This window comes from Ceratotherium simum, chromosome 12 (genome assembly GCF_057802395.1).
Source record: "Ceratotherium simum simum isolate JZ-2026a chromosome 12, ASM5780239v1, whole genome shotgun sequence".
NCBI classification, from domain to species: Eukaryota; Metazoa; Chordata; class Mammalia; order Perissodactyla; family Rhinocerotidae; genus Ceratotherium; species Ceratotherium simum.
The window spans coordinates 7656225-7669454 of NC_141911.1; the positions used below are offsets into that span (position 1 = coordinate 7656225).

The 13230-nt window shown below is 43.3% G+C and overlaps 1 protein-coding gene across 3 annotated transcripts in view; it reads left to right on the forward strand.

Annotated features, from left to right (window-relative positions):
- PTK2B (protein tyrosine kinase 2 beta) overlaps positions 1-13230 on the forward strand; it is a 127905-nt gene that overhangs the window by 77767 nt on the left and 36908 nt on the right. For all 3 annotated transcript variants that reach the window (XM_087437351.1, XM_087437354.1, XM_087437352.1), the window contains exon 3: positions 12581-12759. In XM_087437351.1, the coding sequence (XP_087293477.1) occupies positions 12581-12759 (179 nt within the window). The remainder of the gene's footprint in view (positions 1-12580; positions 12760-13230) is intronic.

Sequence of the window (13230 nt, forward strand, 5' to 3'; positions counted from 1 at the left end):
CAAACATTCAATCCATAGCATGCTCCCAGACAAAGAACTAGTCAAAGGTGTGAGCGCTTTTCAGGTTCCTCGCATAACACATGTATTCCTTTGGTATCTGTCTTTGCACTGTGATGGGAGCTCCCCGGGGCAGGGACTCTGTCTCATGTGCTGTGTCCACAGCACCTAGAATGGGACCTGATACGAGGGATGCTCAGTCTGTCATTGTTGAATGCATGGACAGGAAGCATTGAGAGGCTTTCTCATGTAACTTTTGGTGTACACAGAAGAAAATAGGTACTGAATAGATGAGTCAGCGTTTCTCCCACGGGCTGTTCCACACCTCCTGGAAGGTGGCATTTGGAAATGTGTAGGGGCCTCCTTTTTGGCTGTCACGTTATCATTGACAGGTTGACTGGGGCACGGGGCAAGGCATTCAGTGGGCTGCAGCCGTGGGTGTTGAATGGTCCCACACAACAAAGAATTGTCCAGCCCCATGTGCCAACGGTGCCGTTGAGACTCGCTGATGAGAGTTATGGAGCACTATAGTGAAATGAAGCCCCCTAACCCGTCACCCTATGTGAGAAATAAAACTTCATCAGTCATGTTGAAGTGACTCGCATGACTCACCCTCCCTCCCTGAGGCGGCCGCTACATGTCACACAAATGAATCAGAAAGTCATCACTTTAAGAGGTATTTTATTTTTTTTTTTATTTTAGTAGGGGTACTTTTTCAAAGTACATGAAGTCCACCTGGTACTTTCCTAACTGATCTGTAATGTTCTTTCCTCCTAAATCTCAGCTTGGCATCAAGAGCCCTTCCTTGTGGTTTGTTAGTAAATCCGAACAGTTGACAGAATAGTCTTATTTTTAACAAAATATTTTTATATTTCAGAAACACCTCTTATGTTCTGTTCAAGTCATTTAAAGAGAAGGCCTCTTGTCGCCTTTGCAACCTGTGTTTGCACTTTTTCAGAGTTTTACTTCCTGTCTCCACTTGTAGCAGAGGGAAAAAGGAAGGAGCCTGCTGCAGTGAGCTTTCGCCCTGGGAACATGAAACCCTTCATGGCCTTCTGGCCCAAGCGGAAGGAAGTCACTTTTCTCTGCATTATTTCTTCCCAGCCAACTTCATGGCCACAACCTGACGTCCCACAAGGCTCATTTATCACGCTTCGCTTGCCTGCTGCTGCTAGGCCTGTCTTCAGCTTGGAAACAGTCTCAGATCCCTTTTCCAGAGACTGCTTTCTTCCACCACCTGTACTCCTTCTGCAGAACTAAACAGCTGTTGGAAGTTACTGGCAACCATGGCTCCCTCCTCTTCCCTTAGCCACACTTAGTCAGTTACTCCCATGGCAGGGGGTCTCCCACGGCACCAGTTCCCACTCCAGCGGGGAGAGTCTGAGGAGTCTCTGGCCCAGCGACCCTTGGACTCCGTTTCAGGCTTTCAAATTTTTGTCTCAATTATAGACTTCTGGAGTTAATTAATCCAACTACCCAGGTTGGTTTGACCCTTGACCCTTGACCATTCTCCCTTGCCTGCCCATCATGATAATGGCCACCATTTATTGAGCACCTACTCTGTGCCAACTATTATGCTCAGCTCTTTAGGTATCTATAACCCACATAAAGCCAGCCAGCTTGCTTTTTCCTGAAGCCAGACTCAGTGGGGTCACATTCCAAAAAATATTAATCCATCATCTAAAAAGAATTGAAAATCAATTTAAATCTTTGCTGTAATCTCTTTGGGGTGCAAAAACATCATTGGGGGATCACTTTAAGATAGATAGCAATATTTCTTAAAATGCTCATATCCATTTCTTAATATCAAGTTGGCTTGGCTGCCATCTGGAAATATCTTTACTTGCATTTTCAAAAATTCCTGAAATCCAGCCCATGAAGGCTTTTATCTTTCTCCCCCTCCATTGCTCATTTCAAGATTCATTCTTTTTCTTCCCTTGGTCACTCTTCGCTTCTTCCGGGGTAAGTCAAATCCGACTGGATCAAGATCTTTTTGCTTCAACCTCCTGCATTACCAAGTTCATGCCACAGAAGTTCAAAGGTTAAGTGATGCACAGAAAAACCTCCTTAGAAGATGGAGGGGGGCAGTGCCATGTACTTATAATGTAATATCTGCTCTTTTTATTTATACTACATGTTATCTAATTCCACCAAAAATCCCATAATGGAAGGAGTATTTTCCCCCATTTCACAGATGAGGAAATGGGGGTTAGATGACTTACCCAACACCACGGAGCTGTGGCCAGATCCAGTTGACTCCAAAGCCTCTATCATGAATCACCACACTCCTGATCTCTTGAAGATTTTTGACTGCGGGTCACCATCCTTCATAATCCTGACTTGTTATCCAGAGAGCTAGTGCCTATTCATTTACTCATTCGTTCATTCCTCGGATATTTGAGGACCCACTCTGTGCCAGGCACTGGGCTTGGAGTCAGGGATAGTATTATAGTATGTAAGGTTTGGCTTCTGACCTTGGACTTGAAAAGTTAGAAAGACAAACATGGACAGTTATTTTAGTTCTAATTGGTAAGTGTCTGTATTAGTTTCCTAGGGCTGACATAAAGTACCACAAATAAGGTGGCTCAAAACAACAGAAATTCATTGTCTCACAGTTCTGGAGGCTAGAAGTTAGAGATCAAGATGTTAGCGAGCCGTGTTCCATCTGAAACCTGTGGGAGAAGGATCTTTCCTCGCCTCTTCCTGGCTTCTGGTGGTTTGTGGCAATCTTTGGTGCTCCTTGGCTGGTAGGCATATCACTCAGATCCTCCGTCTTCACACAGCATCCTCCCTGTGTGCATGTCTCCCTCTATGTCCAAATCTCCCCTTTCTGTAAGGACAACAGTCATATTGGATTAGGGCCCATCCTAATGACCTCATTTTAACTTGATTAGTCTATAAAGGCCCTATTTCCGAATAAGGTCACATTCTAAGGTACTGGCAGTTAGGATTTCAACATATCTTTTTGGGGGGGATTCAACCATAAAAAACAATTCAACCCAGAACAGTATCTTACTAGGAGGAAACAAGCCCTGTCAAGGCAAGTCAGGGAGGGCTTCCCAGAGGACCTCACAGTGCTGCCTGGGCCTTAGAGGATAACTGGCAGCTCACTGGGAGGGGAGGGAAGAGGGAGAGGGGCACCAGGCATCCTCCAGGCAGGAAGAGTGTGCTGTGCTTGGAGAAGAAAGAGGAATTCTGGGAGGCTGGAGCTTACAGCACATCCCCGTGAGAGTGGGAGAGGAGGCTGGAAAGAACCCATGGGGGAAAATTCCTGAGGGCCTTTTGTGCCTCGTGCTGGGGAGTTTGGCTCTTATCCTAGCTTATAGAAAATGAGGAACCAATGGGGTTTTTCAACAAAAATCACCTGTTTGAATTTGCCCTCGATCTCAAAATAGAATTGAGGCAAGACTTTTCTGAACTAAGGCTTTAATTTATTAAAATTTTAAATTCAATCATCTTTTTAAAAAGGAGCACTTTGTCTTCATGAAGCAAAGAGTAAGGAGAGTGAGTTAAATCAAGCTTGGAAAGCAATTTGAGGGCCAGAGCCTCAGGTGGAGGTTTGCAGGCAGGAAGTGTGTGGGTGAACCACTCATGAAACTTGCCAGGGGCCTGATGGAGGCAGGACTGGGCAGAGCGAGAGGCTGGGCGTGATGCCGCCACACCGCAGGAGTGCTGGAGCTGGGATGGCCCAGCAGAGCTGTCTGAAATTGGGATGAAAGGACGGGACTTTAAACCCCTAAAGTGACCAGTCACTGGGGGCAGGCTGCCCCCAGAAAGGGATATGACCTTATGCGAGACGTGGGCAATTCTGATGGAGGGCTGGGGACTCAGCTGTCATGTTGTCAAAAACCCAGCCACTAACATGAAGTATGTTTAATAAGCTCAAGAAAAAACCAAACAGATTAAGTGTTGTATTAAAAAAAAAAACAGGCAAGCCTGAGAAAATCGTCAGACAACAGAGATGACTAAAGAAGTTATAAAATGTGGCTGAGGTACCAGGATAGCCTATTAGACCAACGGGACAGGCACAGAGACAAGAAACAGCCCCAATACAGTCAGCTAATGTTAGATATCCTCATGAAAACAAACTAATTTTAAGCGGTATCTCACACTATATATAAAAACCAATTTCAAATGGGAGAAAGAAAATGTGCCGAGTACCAATAAAGGAGAAAGTGGTTTGAGTAATTAATTGCTTGGGTGACCTTTTTCTTTCTGGAAATAAATTATCCTGGGCATGGGACAAGCATTGAGTCCTACCCCTTCTTTGTTTCTGACCTGTCAGAGGAAACACCCGAGAATAGGGAGAGAGGCAAAGGCAGTTTGGGGTCTTCACACTGTAAGATAAAGCAAGTAAATCATTGTGAGCCAAGCAGGAAGAAAAGCCATAGAAATTGCAAGAAAGCCTTAGAAACTGAGAGCCATGGGCAGTCTGAGGGCCTGCTTTTCAGTAGCCCTCATGTGGGCGGAAGGAAAGGTTTTCCTGTAGCCAAAAAGAATCCTGGGCTTATCTAAACAGCAAGTGATAAAATTAAGACAGCTTTTTTTTCTATTATGTTACATATGGCAAGTTAGTGAGTACATCTTATACTGCTGTTTTTAACAAGTGTTTTATTAATAGAGAGAGAAATATTGACTCACTGATGACAATTCCTGAGCGATGGGCAGAGGGCTGGTTTTGCGACTCCCACCATTTGCTTGAGAAGCTGTGTGATTATTAGTGAAAAGACCGCGAAGGGTGAGGGAGGCAGGGCTGATACAAAAGCCTTCACAGGGAGATCTTGTCAAACCTCAAAGTTTTTTCCTCTTTTAAACTGATTCCCCACCCTACTCTGTGTCCCCTCAATTTAAGGCACCTTCTTCCTCCCACCGACTAAATAGAAGCTCCTTGAGTGAGGGCTGTGTGTGTGTGTACTGGGGCTCCGGACTGTGCTTTGCAGAGTGGGTATGACCTAGATAGTTGCTGATGGTTTGAATGAAGGAACCGTTCTGCAGCTTCATAGGACCAGGGTAGAGAACAGTGGAAAGGAGACAATGGCTTCGGGAGCTTGTCATCCTGTTAGAAGGATGGGTTGTGTGTTTGGAGTCACACAAACCCAGTGTCAGAACTGGGTTTGTGTGACTCCAAAGTTTCTATGTCACCTGTGGTTGTCAACCTTATTTCTCCCCAGATATGCGTGAAGGATTGGCACACTTTGCAATGCAGTTCTGACACAATGCAATTCTGGAGTTAGCACAGACTTCACAGGTTGAGGACACAGTCCCCCACAAGACACCTCTCCTCAGTCGCAAGCTCCGGGGTTCCCAGGCCACCCACACTTCTGACCAACTGGCTATAAATTTAGGGGTTCCTGCTACCCCCTCAGGTTCGATAATTTGCTAGAACAACTCATAGAACTCAGGAAAGTGCTGTACGCATGATTACAGTTTTATCGTAAAAGATACAAATCAGACCCAGCTAAATGAGGAGTCGCATAGGGTGAGCTCTGGGAGGGTCGGTCCCAAACATGAAGTTTCTGTGTCCTCAGAACACATCGCTCTCCAGCCACATTGATGTGCATTACCAACCAGGAACCTCACCTGAGCATTGGTGTCTAGAGTGTGTTTTTTGGGTTTCATTATGTAGGCATGATTGATTAATTGATTGTTTGATTGATTAAATCATTAGCCACATAATTTGACTCCATCTCCAGCTCTCCTTCTCTCCCTGGAGGCCAAGCTGATATCATGTGGCTCAATGCTCCAAACTTCTAATCACATGGTTGGTCTTCTTTCTGGTGTGGCCAGCCCCCTCCTGAAACTATCCAGGGGCCACCTTGAGTCACCTTATTAGCATAAACTCAGGTGTGGTCAGAGGGGCCCACCATGAATAACAAAGACACTCCTATCACTTAGGAAATCCCAAAGGTTCAGAGGCTCCCTCCCCAGAAGTGAGGACAAAGACCAGATGGATTCTTTATTATTCAACATACTTCCATCAGTAACCAGCAGGGTGACTGCGGAGGTGGGTGGAGGTACCATTTAGTAAAGCTCCCTCTCCCCAGGAGCCTCAGGTTTGCCCTTCCAGGAAGAATGCCCCCCTGGTAAAAATCTGCTCAGCACCAGGCAGCCTCCCAAATAGTGCATTTCGTGCTTAGAAAACCCCCAACTTCTTCCTAACCTGAAGTTGAAATCAATCTTCCTATGAAAATCTGTTGGATGAAGAGTCTCTTCACGAATTTCCACCCCAAGGATCTAGAGTTAACCTTACCTCACCACCCCTACAACAGAAGTTGGTTGCTTTTTAGAAGGAAAGATAGAAAAATATTTGCACAAGCTTTTTGCACAAATGTTGCCCTGGAGAGTTTCACCAACCACAGAACAAAGAGCTGGTTTCAGTCTGGCCCCTCGCAGAGACTCTGAGTAGAAGAGAAGCTGCAAGGCGCTGTCTAGCCTGACGAAAATCTGCATTCATCCATTTGATATGGTGCCTTTTTACCTCTCACATGGCTAGGAATCTCCCTCACCAGAGTCTCTCTCTCTCTCTATTGTGAAATTATTTCAAACTTATAAAAAAGTTGAAAGAACAGTACAAAGAACTTCCATATCACCTTCACCCAGATTCCTCAATTGTTCAAATGTATCATTTGCCGTGTTTAGTAGCTCTATCTCTTCCTAAACACGCACACACACACATTATGCCCGTTATCGTTATTCTTTTTCTGAATTATTTTAAAGCAAGTTATTGCAATACTGCTCCATCGCCAAAAATACTCCAGTGTTTATTTCTCCCGCACAAAGACCCTCTCCTATGGAACTATACTGTGACCATCTAAATCAGGAAGTCAACATTGCTACTATACTACCATCCAAACCATAGAGACCATTCAAATTTCACCAACTGTCCCTATAATATCTCTTTCTCCTATCTGGTCCAGGAATAGACATTGCATTTAGTTGTCATATCTCTTTGGTCTCCTCCAATCTGGAAATGTTCCTCAATCTTAAAGAGTACAGGCCTTTTATTCTATCTGTCTGGGTCTCATGACTAGACTCAGCCATGAACTCTTGGCAGGAATATCTCAGAAATGATGCTGTGCTCTTCTCAGTGCCTCAAGGTGGGAGACATGCTCTGTTTACCTGTTCTAACTCTGGTGAGGTTACCTTGAGGACCTGGTCATTTGTGTCTGCCAGGTTTTCCTTTGTATTTGATTAGTGTCTGAGGTGAGATACACTGAGACCATGTCAATATCCTATTCATCATCAGACCTCCACCCTCCAGCTTTATCATCCATTGATGAACTGTACTTGAATGAACCAACACTGAGTTTGTGGCCAAATGGTGATTTTCTTTTTCCATCCCTTCTTCTACATTTACTAGTTGGCATTCTGCTATAAGAAAGAACATTTCCTTTTCCCCCACTTATTTATTTCTCTCTCTGTCTTAGATTCTATCCAGTGGGATGTAATCCATTCCTATCATTATATATTTTAATGCTTAGATTATCCCAGATTGGCCCACTCCAGCCCCTTTAAGCTGATCCTGATTCCTTGTTATATATCCCCAACATTCTCTAAACACTTCCATTTTCTCTAGCAAAAAAAGATATTCTAGGCTTATCTTGTGCTTTCTGTGTTTCAGCCCTGGAATCAGCCATTTCTCCAAAGAGCCCTGATCCTTTTAGTGAGAAGGATATTTGAAAAGACTCTGTGCTAGGTATGCAAGTAATTACCCGAGTGTCATTGATCCTAATCTCTCGCTCTCTCTTGAACCATGAGTTCTCCCCAATACTTCCAGTTCCGATCCCTCACCTAAGGGTGCTCTCTAGCCTTCCCCTCTCCATATTTCAAGTACTTTCTCCAACAATAAGAAACCCATTTCCCATTATCCTCAGAATATTTACTCCTTTGCTCAATCCCCCTGTGTGTAACCAATCTCCTAACTACTCCAGACATCTCCGCCATGGCCCCGTCTCCTCCTTTGCAGCCACTGCCAACACCTCAGCTTCACTACTTTGATCCCTGGCCAAACTACAACCTCCAGGGGAAGGAAGAAGAAAAGGAGATAAAAAGGTAGAAGAAGAGGAACCCAGAGTTTTGTTTTGTTTTTCCAATCTTTGCTTGTTTTTACAAAACACCAGACTCTACAAGAGATTGCTGTGTTAAAATAACGCTAACGTTTTTCGTTTTTCGAGTATTTACCTTGTGCCATATTCTGTCCTATGGAGTTTTATCTAGTTTAATCCTTGTAAAATCATTCAAAATAGGTACTGTCATTTTGTCTATGTTATAGATGAGAAAACTGAATCCAGAGAGCTTACATATGTTGTCTAAAGACATCTAGCTAAGTAGTGGTCAATGGATGGAGCGTTCACTATAGAAGTCTGACACCAGAGCTTGTACTTCGGGCTATTGCTATGCTGCATTATGGCTGTCTGTGTCTTAAAGGGAGATCTCTGCTACCCAACCCTCTCCAGTTTGCAAAGAATACAGATTTTTTTTGTTAAAATAGCGCAGAAATTTCAAAAATGCTGGAATAGCTTGGCTGGACTAATCTTCCTGCAGAAAACAATAATAAAATCTAGACAAAACAAAAAAGCAAATTATCTTGAAAGCCCTGCAGAGTGACCATAGCAAGCCAAAACTAGAGGGAAATCTGTTCTTGAGAGGCGAACTGCAACTAATGAGATTTGTAAATTTGTGACTTTTTGCCTGAGGGCACTTTCCCATCTGAGAGGGGCAGGAAGAGCAGAAAGCTGCAGCCTTACTGGCTTGAGGTGTCAGAGGACAGAACTTGGAGAGAGCAGAGCAGCCAGCAGATTGGGGAAAATCCTGGAAAGAAGGGAGCCACAGAGGGGGCAGCCCCAAAATAGAAAGGTAATTTTTAGAAAATCTTAATTTGCAGAACACCAAAATACATAAACTGCTTAAGAATAAACTTAACAAAAGACCTACAAAACCTATACACTGGAAACTATAAAACATTGCCAAAAGAAATTAAAGAAGAGCAAAATAAATGGAAAGATATACCATGTTTGATGATTGGAGGACTTGATGCTGTCAAGATGTCAATTCTCCCTCACTAAACTATAGATTTAATACAGTCTCAAATATAATTCAGCAGACTTTTAAAATAGAAAGTGGCAAGCTGATTCAAAAATCTATGTGGAAATGCAAAGACCTAGAATAGCACAATAACCTTGGGAGGAAAATGGTGGAGGGCTTATGCTGTTTGACGTCAAGATCACCTCTAAAGCTATAGAAATGCAGACAGTGTGGTATTGGCATAGTATGGACAAAGATCAATAGAACAGAAATGAGAGTCCAGAAATAGACCTAACTTATATGGCCAATTGATTTTTGACAAAGGCAGCAAAACAATTCAATTGGGAAAGGAAAATCAACAACAAATGCCGAGCAGCTATACTTCTATACGAGAAAACAATTAATCTTGATCCCTACCTTACGCCATATACAAAAATTAATTCAAGATGGATCACAGACCTAAAAGTAAAAGTTAAAACTGTAAAGCTTATAAAAGAAAACAGGAGAATATCTTCACAACTTGGAGGCAGGCAAAGATTTCTTAGATAGGATGCAGAAAGCACTAACCATTAAAGAAAATTTTGATAAACTATACTTTATCAAAAAACACTGATAAGGAATGATTAATAGGCACAGTACACACCTGGGGAAAATATTCATAAAACATATACAAAGTACTTTTTTCTAGAATATGTGAAGATCTCCTACAACTCAATAATAAGAAGATAACACAAAAAAAATGGGCAAAGGATTTGAACAAACACTTCATAAAGAAAGATATCTGAATGGCCAATAAGCAGGTGAAAACATGCTCAACATCATTAGTCATTAGGGAGATGAAAATTAAAAGCAAAATGAGATACTATTCATACCCACAAAAATGGCTAATATTAAAAAGACATAACACCAAATGTTGGTGAAGATGTGGTGTAAAGACATCTCATATATAACAGTAGAAATATAAAATGGAATAATCTTGGCAGTTTCTTATCAAGTTAAACATACATCTACCTTTAACCCAATAATTCCACTCCTAGGTATTTATCCAAAGGAAATGACAACATATGTACACAAAAAGACTTGTACATTAATGTTCATAGTAATTTTACTTACAATAGCCAAAAATGAAAAATAGCCCAGGTATCTAGCAACAGGAGAATGAATAAACTTTTTGTGGTTTATTTATAGAGTAGAGTATTACTCATCAATAAAAAGGAACAAGTTACTGATATATATACATATATACACATGCAACAACATAGATGAATCCCAGACATTATGTTGAATGCGAAAAGCCAGACACAAAAGAATATATACTGAGTGATTCCAGTTATGGGAAGTTCTAGAATAGGCAAAACTAATTTAAAGTGGGAGTTAAAAATGGTTGCTTGGAACTGGGGCTGGGAATGGGCCATGAGGGTTGACTGAGAAAGGATATGAGGGAACTTTCTGGGAGTCTGGAAAAGTTCTATGTCTTAATTGTTATGTGGGTTACACAGTTGTATTCATGTGTCAAAACTGTATAGCTAAAATTAGTGCATTTTATTGTAAATAAATTTTACCTTAAAAGAAGAACTGTAAAAAGTGCTAATAGTTCAGGGATGGGTTGGGAATAGGTGGTGGTATAGATGAAGTAAGAATGGCGGAATTGGTAATTATTGAAGCTGGGTGACGTGTACACACAGGTTTATTATACTATTCTATTGACTTCTATTTACTTCATATAGTTTGAAATTTTCAATAATTTCCAGGGTCCCAGCCCTGGGGAAATTAGACATAGGCCTGATAAGTTTCAGCTGGGTCAGGGAAGGCTCTAAGTTTAAAAACACCGAAGGCTGGGACTCTAGGTGAGGCTCAGGAGTGACATGGGGGCTCTGAATATTACAACAGGATGACCGAGTGGCCAGAGCAGTACAGAGGGTCAGTGGCAGGGAAAATGGGTGGGAAAAATGACAAAATGGTCAACTTCACAGGCTTGAGCTCTTCTTGTTTGTGTCCCTCTCACTGTAGATACCATTGATCACAGCATTCTTCCCCATCCCAGGATGGGTCAGAGTTCTGATTCCTGCGCTGATTTGTTACAACCGTTAATACGTGCATTCTGTGCTTCGGTTTCCCCATCTATCTCACAGAGCAATAGTTGACTGCTCAGATGGGCGTTTGCTTTCCTAATGGGGGAGGGATTTTTCGGGCTTAGGGTCTTTTAGCTTCACAACTCCATGGAGCTGAAGAGAGCTGGCAGGAGGCAGAGCTGGACCAAGACATGTGGGTGCCCAAGCAGATGAATAATTTGGTGTTTTTTCAAAACAGTACTGTTTAAATATTAGTTTGAAATTTTATTCGTGAAAATAGAAGCAACTGATTTTCTTCTAAGAAAAATGGTATACCTCTTCCTTTTTGTTCCAATTAAGGAATTGGTTACATTTGATTTACTCAATTAGACAATCATTTCTGGGGAGCCATGTTACAAAAACATAAACTCTAAATAATCCAGTGTCACTCGTCTTCCTGGTCAGACAGCAACCCGCTATGCATTGTTCAGTCTTTAGGCTGGTTGTACGTAGGCTTGGTGGCACGCACATTGCAAAGATATTCAACAGACATTGGTGAGTGCCTGAGACTTTTTTAATTTGCCATTGAGGGTACTCTCTGCTCCACCAGGAGTGGGCTCGATTCACTAGTTATGTATGGAACTGCATGAGAAACCTGAGTTAGACTGGAACTGATGTGACTCAAGACCAGGCAGAGCCTTATAAATGGGCTTCCAGGCAGCTACCCAATGGACCTCCTCTTAATCCAGCTCTGGCTCTAGGCCAGAAAGCCATGGCATCAGGCTGTGGGGCAGGCTGACTTCTGGTCAAGAAGAAAGCAGGAATAAGGAGGACACCTAATTTCTTGTCAACACTCTATTTCCTGTGGCCGTGTTTCTTATGTGGGAACTGCACCAATTAATCCCTTAATGTGTGTCCTGTCCTTCTGTCTTGCCCAGCTCCACCATCCCACAAAGCAGCTTGGCCTAGTAAAAATCCTCAGAGTCCACTGGCCCAGAGTTGAAAATCCCAGCTTAATTCCATGAGCTGTGTAACCTACATCAGTTTCCTCATCAGCCAAATGGGGAGAAAACACCTACTCCCCTGTGTGTACAGATTCAATGAAATAATGCATGCAGAGTGCATCCTACAGACCCTCAGTAACGCTGGCTGAATTGGAAACCATTCAGAGGGTGCTTTTTACATGACAGATGCTCAGTAATTATTAATTGGTTTGGTGGGAATGAAATGCAGAAGCATAGAATTCATGCTCTTTGCCTTGCTGCATTTTCTCCTTCACTTCTGCTCTCCCCCTCAGTTCCTCTGTCTCTGTCTCGTTTTGCAAATTTCTTCGTTCAGCAGATAGAGCCCACTGTGTACTGACTTGCACTAAGTGCTAGAGAATCAGAGGTAAATAAAACATTAGGATGGAATCCCACCCTAGAGAATCACACTTTCGGGGGTTTCATGATGACTATGGGAGCCTAGAAGGGGGCACCTCTGAGTCCTCTCTCTCTTCTTCTCCGTAGGAGGTCATTGCCTCCATCCTGCTGAGCGGGCGGATTGGGCCCAACATCCAGCTGGCCGAGTGCTATGGGCTGAGGCTGAAGCACATGAAGTCGGATGAGATCCACTGGCTGCACCCACAGATGACGGTGGGTGAGGTGCAGCACAAGTATGAGTGTCTACACGTGGAAGCCGAGTGGAGGTAGGAGAGGAGCCCTGGGCTCTTAAATGGGGAGAGATGAGTGCGGAGTGGGGAGGCCCTGGGGGTTCCTTCCTTGGAGTATTTCCCAACCTCTGATAATATTCTAGAAAATCTGATTGGCATTTTAGGCATCCAATGCATGTATTTGCCAAGGCCTAACATGGGCTCACGGCACATGCCCATCCCAGGACAGATATCCAGGGACACCCCCAGTTAGGAGGCTGTTGGTGCTGTGGAGAAGGAGGAACAGAAGGGCGGGAAGGTGGAGAGGCAGGCCAAAGACTGCTCTGTGAACCTAAGGAAAACAGTTGCCATGAGAGGAAAGAGATGGAGGGTCAGGACTAGCACTGATCACCTCCTGTTGGCCACCCTCTGTCCTCCATGATCCTCCACCCAACCACAGAGGAGGGAAAGAAGGAGCAAGTCCTGAATGGACGGCCAGGAGCCCCATGGGCAGCCCTTTGCATGACC